Below are 7,104 nucleotides of genomic sequence, written 5' to 3'. Positions count from 1 at the left end.
GCATGCTGAGGGCAGGGGGGCTTTCTATAGAGCCTATTTCTCAGGTCACAGAAGCCTTTAATTGGAAGGGGCTCAGCCCAATCTCTGCTCAGGGGGTCTCCTTTCATTCAACCGTTCCTCGGTGGACCACAGTTGTCACCCTGGCTCTCCTGACCTCTCCTGACTTGCACACAGGCAAGCGATTTTCTTGGGCAGTGGTTCTCATCTGGGGCAATATTCCACACGCCAGCACCATCCCCCACCAGGGGACAGTTGGCATTTCCTGGAAAAACTTTTTCTGTTGTCAAAACTTAGAAGGGGCAGAGAGGGTGCCACTGGCACCTAGCGGGTAGAGACCAGGGATGCTGCTTGCCAAGCACCCTGCCATGCTCAGGGTGGCTCCTCGTGGTTAGGAATTACCTGGTCCCAAATGTCCACAGCACGGAGCTCAGCAACCCTGCTGTAGGGAGGCACTCCATGTAAGGGCCCCACATGCCATCTTATGATTGTCCCCAAACCTCCAAAGTGGCTGTAACAATTGACACACCCACCACACGATCCCATCAAGCCTTTACTTCCACCAAGAATACAGACTTATTTTTTGGTTTTTTTTGTTGTTGTTGTTTTTATTGGAGTTCAAATTGCCAACATATAGCATAACACCCAGTGCTCATCCCATCAAGTGCCCCCCTCAGTGCCCGTCACCCAGTCACCCCCACCCCCTGCCCACCTCCTCTTCCACCACCCCTAGTTCGTTTCCCAGAGTTAGGAGTCTCTCATGTTCTGTCTCCCTCTCTGATATTTCCCACTCATTTTCTCTCCCTTCCCCTTTTTCCCCTTTCACTATTTTTTTATATTCCCCAAATGAATGAGACCACATAATGTTTGTCCTTCTCCAATGGACTTACTTCACTCAGCATAATGCCCTCCAGTTCCATCCACGTCGAAGCAAATGGTGGGTATTTGCCGTTTCTAATGGCTGAGTAATATTCCATTGTATACATAAACCACATCTTCTTTATCCATTCATCTTTCGATGGACACCGAGGCTCCTTCCACAGTTTGGCTATTATGGACATTGCTGCTATCAACATCGGGGTGCAGGTGTCTCGGCGTTTCACTGCATCTGTGTCTTTGGAGTAAATCCTCAACAGTGCAATTGCTGGGTCATAGGGCAGGTCTATTTTTAACTCTTTGAGGAACTTCCACACAGTTTTCCAGAGTGGCTGCACCAATTCACATTCCCACCAACAGTGCAGGAGGGTTCCCCTTTCTCCGCATCCTCTCCAACATCTATGGTTTCCTGCCTTGTTAATGTTCCCCATTCTCACCAGTGTGAGGTGGTATCTCGTGGTTTTGATTTGTATTTCCCTGATGGCAAGTGATGCGGAGCATTTTCTCATGTGCATGTTGGCCATGTCTATGTCTTCCTCTGTGAGATTTCTGTTCATGTATTTTGCCCATTTCATGATTGGATTGTTTGCTTCTTTGGTGTTGAGTTTAATAAGTTCTTTATAGATCTTGGATACTAGCCCTTTATCTGATACGTCATTTGCAAAAATCTCCCATTCTGTAGGTTGCAGATTTCTGAGTCCTGAAACCTGAACCTCTTCCCTCCAACATCCTCTTCTCTAAGTTGCTAGTTCCTGGCAATTTCCCTCTTTTCTTGGAGATTTCTAGAAGTTCTCTCTCCATTCTACATTGTAGGGCTTAGGTATACAGTCCCAGCCTCCTCCACCTTGCCTTTTGGTATGGTATGTTGTCCTACAGAAAACGTTTAACTTGAACAACTGTTTATACTGTCTTTGGCTTTTTTTTTTTTTAGATTTTAAAAATTTATTCATGAGAGACACACAGAGAGAGGCAGAGACACAGGCAGAGGGAGAAGCAGGCTCCTTGCAGGGAGCCCAATACAGGACTCAATCCCAGGACCCCAGGATTATGACCTGAGCCAAAGGCAGACACTCAACCACTGAGCCATCCATCCATCCATCCATCCATCCATCCATCCATCCATCCATCCCTATCTTTGGTTTTCTGTGTCTTAAGGCTTCTCGTACCCCAAGATCACAAACAAATTTTCCTGCACTTTCTTCAGATTAGGACTTTAATCCACTGGTGATTTCTTCTCATGACTGGTGTAGGGGAGGGACTGCCCTCTTCTTCCCACCACTAAACTGTCACCCTGCCCTGAGTCCACACTGCCCTCTTCTTCCCTTGTGGTCCTGGTTAGCAGCTTGGACTCCGCCTGGTGCTCCAGACCCTTCCCTCTGCCATCCTATGAAGACACGCGGCGGGGAGGGGTCATCTGGACACAAGACAGGGCTCTCCCCCAGCTCCTGCCAGGCTTATGTGCCTTCACCAGGCTTCACACAGAGCCCCCAGAGGAGGCTCCCCTGCCTCCCTTCCCCTGGCATCCTGCTCCTGAAGTGGGCCAATCACAACTTCCTCCCAGGGTGGAAAACTCTCGATGGGTCATTAAAATTTACCTTCAACCTTAAGTGCCAGCTTAAGTGCCACTGCTTTTCTGCACTAAGAGCCAGTTTAAAATAAACTGATTCAGCACAAGAGTTGACCACAAGCAGTAAAGTTTAATTAACCAGTTCCTGGAGGAACCTTCACAGACCAGCATCACATTGAGAAGCTGAAGGATGGAAGCAGCAGGAGAACCACAGGCCAAGTCCACCTGTGCCACCACCGCACCCCCCTGATGCAGGCAGGCTGCCTGGGACTCCAAAGCAGACAGCCTGCCCAGCATTCCATCTCCTCCTGGCCAGCAGGTCAGCAGAACTGATGCCCATCAGAGTCCCAAATCCAGACCTGGTTCCCTCTGAGGCCATCTCTTAAAGTGACCCACTCCCTGCCTGATATGGTGCAGGCCAATGACAAGTTTTGATCACGGGCTGTAATGGAGGCCAGGGGTCTGGCTGGAGCAGGGTCTGGGGGCCTTGGAAGGGATCTGGGGATGGGTACTCAGAAGATCGGGATCAGGGACACCAAAGGGAAAAAGAAACCCTGGCTTGCGGCCAGCAGGGGAACTGGGCCCAGCACTCAGATGGGGCCCATCCAGGCAGGTCACTCTGAGTGCAGAGCCGAGTACAGCAGGACTCCTGAGGACAACAGGAAAGCAGAGTTGGCAAGGGCCCCACTGCCTCCTCCCCCCGTCCCGCCCCCCGCCACAGAGGCTATGCTGGGTGTGCAAACAGAGGAGTAGGTGTGCGAAGATCCTCAGGAGGACCCACAGGGCCAGCGAGACCCGGGAGAAGGCAAAAGGAGACAGAGCACCATGGAGGAACATGGCACCTACTCCAAGCAGGACAAAGGGGTGGGAGGGCAGACCCTAGCTCAAGTCCCCCCAATGCACTGGGCCCTGCCCTGGTCAGTGTCAGGGAGAAGGCATCTGCAGATGGATGCACGGTCCTCAAAGACCACTGCCAGTGATTTGACTTGAGGAACCCTAGTGCCAGGGTCAGACCTCCTCGGATGTGAGCAGGACTGCTACTATGTCTGGGCTCCACATCTTGGGGCAATCCTTCCAACCCACAGAGCCTCAGCTTTCTCATCTGTCAAGTGGGATGTTGATACATACACCTTACAGAATCCTTGCAAAGAGTAAATGATGACTAGGACTGTGAGCTCTCATGCACAGTGAAAATCACATCCAAGGAGGCTGATGGGGTAGCTGTGTGAGAATAGCTCAGGGAACAGCAGGAGGGAAAGGAAGTCGGTATCATCTCCCTGTAAAGAGGGGAGGCCCCTCTACTTTTGTCTGACCTCCACACTGCTGGACACAGACCCTGCCATACCAGCCTGTGAGCGGCTCTCCATCGTCAGTCATTCCCCCGTGGCAGCTGTGTCAGGATCAGCTGCTCTGTAGAGTCAACCTGCAGGAGAGGGGCAGCAGTCAGAGCCCCTAGGAAATGCATATCCATCCACCCAAAGGAGATGGGAACCCAGGTCTGTGGAGTTCAGTAGCCCAGCCACTCCATCCCTTGTTCTGCTTTGCACACATGCCATCAGCACCTGCTCCTCATCACCCTGTCCTGGGACCACCACACACTTGCCTGGCCGTGGTCCTCTATTTCCCAGAGTCTGGAATCCATTGCTCTGTACCTTCCTCCAGGGTGGAGCTGCCATGTGAAGGGCAGCTGGGAGAGGGTCAGCTCACTGGGGAGCATGGGCACCTGGGGGTGCACTGGCATCTGCCATATGTGGACTGTGATGCTGGGTTCATGCTGCAGGGACCAGAGAGGAAGCGGCACATCAGGGACAGGCTTCCCATGAAAGTTGGGCTGCATGCAAACACATAACATCCTAGATGCCTGGCCCGCTGGGGAGCTGCCCCTTCAGATGTGAATGTTTTCAGAGTCCCAGACCCACCATCTCTTGGGGGTCTAGTCTAGACCTGGCATGACTGATTCTCTCCCAGCTCCCCCAAGTATGGTCCTCTCACTGATCTGCATCCCACCTTACCCCCACTGTACCCCTGAAAAGGTAGCCACTCTTCCCACCCATCAGCAACCTTCGACCTGCACAGATTATGCCTTGGGCCTCTCTGTCCTAGCCATTTCTAGAGATTTTTAATCTTCTTTGTAAAAAATAAAGTACCTGTACACCTTAGGTCCTGGGAGTGATGGGTTTCCTCCCAAAATATATTGTAATTTTTTAAGATTTTATTTATCCATTTGTGAGACACACACACACACAGAGAGAGAGAGAGAGAGAGAGAGAGAGAGAGAGAGGTAGGCAGAGACATAGGCAGAGGGAGAAGCAGGCTCCATGCAGGGAGCCCAACGCAGGACTTGGTCCCGGGTCTCTAGGATCACGCCCTGGACCACCCAGGGATCCCCAGTATATTGTAGTTTTGATTCTGGCCTTCACATACTTATTACAAACATAATAAATACAATAAAATGAAATGTGGCCAATACAGAAAGGTATAAAAGTGAGTGGGGAAACCACCATCAACCATAATCAAAGCTCCCTTTGTTATGCAACAAAATGGAAAGCTCCTTACAGCATTTTTTTATCTGAGTATTTGTCTTTTCTTTGTGATGAGCATCTTTAAGAGGTAAGGATCCTAGTCTTTCATCAATCATACATATGGCAAATAATTTTTCTCAATTTGTTGTCTTAACTTTGTTATGGGCTCATTTTACAGAGGAAAGGCTTTTAATTACACAGCAAAATCTCTTTCCCTTTAGATTCTGGCTTTAGATCAGGTATCAGCCAAGTGTGGGCTGAATCTGGCCGGCTAGCTCTTTTGGTAAATAAAGCTTTATTGTAGGCAAATGCTCATTCCTTTACATATTTGGCTGGTTTTGCATGACAAGACAGAGTCAACCAGTCACTATAGGGTCCTTTGGGCCTGCAAAGCTGAAAACATTTACTATTAGACCCTTTACAGAAAATTTGCTGGGCGTTATATATTAGGTCAGGCTCAGAAAGCTGCTTCCCATCCTAAGATTATATATGAAAATACAGATCTGCTACTAAGTAGTAATTATTTTAAATAGAGGGAAATGCTCATTCTCCAGGTTCCCACACTGCATCCGTAGCTACATTATTTGAATTCAGTTTCTCCATTGAATGCATTTTACGCTTTTAAAAAACCTACCAAAATAGTTTGCCCAGAATTTTTTGCAAGCTTTATTTGGTGCAGGTGTGGGAAATACTTTGTGTTCTCCACCAAAAATTTTCTGGATTATCTCTTTGAAGATTGCTAGAATATTTTGTATCATTTAAAATGTCAGCAAATTGTTTATAATGGCATTTTCAATACCTTGACAAGCTTTTACTATATTACACGGAGGTATTTATTGTACCCCTCTAAGATGGATCTAAACCCCCCACCTGTGGCCACTGTTTCCTACCAGAGTGATTATCTTTATCACCTGAGGAGCTTTCAAATCCTAAAGGGTCTTAGACTCCACCCTAGTTTCCGAAGGAATCCGGAATCTGTTTCCCAAGTGGGATTCCAGGAGTTGTTATCTGTCAAACGCTTCCAAGTCTTTTCACCTGGGGAGCTGCGTCTGTGACTCACCTGCCACAGAGTTGTATTATTCCTGTTTCGCAGATAAGGAACTGGATGCCAACGTTTCTTTTACCCTATTGGCTCACCTGCTGCCTCTAGGTTGCAAAGCCTCCTGTGCGGTCCTGGAAAACTCTTACTTATGCTGCAGGGCCCAGCTGAATAGCTGCCCCATCCGTGAAGCCTTCCCAGCATGTACTGAGGGCAGGATTGGGCTCTGACCTACCTTCCCCTCAGCCTCCCAGTGAGGGCCGCATCTTCTCCTGCAGATAAGCTCATGACACTGGCCCCTCCAGGTAAGACCTCCTGGGACTGCATCAGGCATGGACATCACTGTGCTTGGACCCTGCATGGGCTGAGTTTTTCAGAACAAGTAGAACAGCCTCCTCTCACCTCTGTCCGGGGCCCTATCACTGAATGTGACAGGTGCATCCAGGCTGAGGTCCATGCGCAGTCCTCCCACCCCCCACCCCCATGCCCGACAACTCACCGCATGGTGGCGGGGGGCCCTGCCCTGAGCTCTCCAGGAGGGACTGAGCCGCACCACCACGATCACCCAGGTCCGCCCCCTCTCGTCCTCATAGACACCAGGCCTCAGAGCCCACAGACGGTGTGGGGGCAACCCAAGGCATGGAAAAGGCCCGGAGGCCATGGCAAGACTTCATCCCACGCGGGGCTGGAAACACAAGTGAGGCCTCCTGGTGTCCGGCAGCCTTAAATGGGGCCATTCCCTCTGGGCGGGGCCGGTGGGTGGGCTGGGCTGCAGGTGGGGGGCGGGCAACAAGGGGCTAGCCCACCCAGGGGTGGGGGAGGCAGCCCAACACAGGGGGCAGGCACAGGCAGACCCCAGGGCAGGGGCAGGAGGAGCTGGGCCAGTTCAGGACCAGGACGGTGAGCCACAGAGGGTGGAAAGGCCCCTCCCTGCATCCCAGGCCAGTCCCTACTCCAGGCTCTGCACCCAGACCACGGGTGTCTCCCTAAGACCAACACTCTACTTCCCTCCTATGTGCTCTCTGCAGCCCCCTCCCTGAGCACCCCCTCCCCAGTGTTCCCCCCAGGCTATGTCCCTGACACCCCTACCCCGGCCTTGGGGC

General features: G+C 51.0%; 1 protein-coding gene across 1 annotated transcript; it reads right to left on the bottom strand.

Moving 5' to 3' along the window:
- Positions 1-3,809: 3,809 nt before the first annotated feature.
- On the bottom strand, positions 3,810-6,662 carry TCL1B (TCL1 family AKT coactivator B). Its single transcript, XM_077908423.1, has 3 exons — positions 6,501-6,662; positions 4,044-4,214; positions 3,810-3,863 (listed from the first exon to the last, which is right to left on the bottom strand). Exons 1-3 carry the CDS (start codon positions 6,660-6,662, stop codon positions 3,810-3,812), a joined length of 387 nt encoding a protein of 128 aa, XP_077764549.1.
- Positions 6,663-7,104: the final 442 nt, after the last annotated feature.

The sequence above is a fragment of the Canis aureus genome, chromosome 9 (assembly GCF_053574225.1).
Source record: "Canis aureus isolate CA01 chromosome 9, VMU_Caureus_v.1.0, whole genome shotgun sequence".
Classification (NCBI taxonomy): Eukaryota; Metazoa; Chordata; class Mammalia; order Carnivora; family Canidae; genus Canis; species Canis aureus.
The sequence above is the reverse complement of the archived record's forward strand: the minus strand, read 5'-3'. Positions and strand labels throughout refer to the sequence as shown.

Excerpts from the sequence above, each read along its gene's own strand:
- TCL1B (XM_077908423.1), bottom strand. The coding sequence starts at position 6,662 with ATGGCCTCCGGGCCTTTTCCATGCCTTGGGTTGCCCCCACACCGTCTG. Across the intron at positions 4,215-6,500 it reads GGGCCCCCCGCCACCATGCG|CATGAACCCAGCATCACAGT; the intron begins GTGAGTTGTCGG and ends TGGTCCCTGCAG. Across the intron at positions 3,864-4,043 it reads AAATAGAGGACCACGGCCAG|GTTGACTCTACAGAGCAGCT; the intron begins GCAAGTGTGTGG and ends CCTCTCCTGCAG.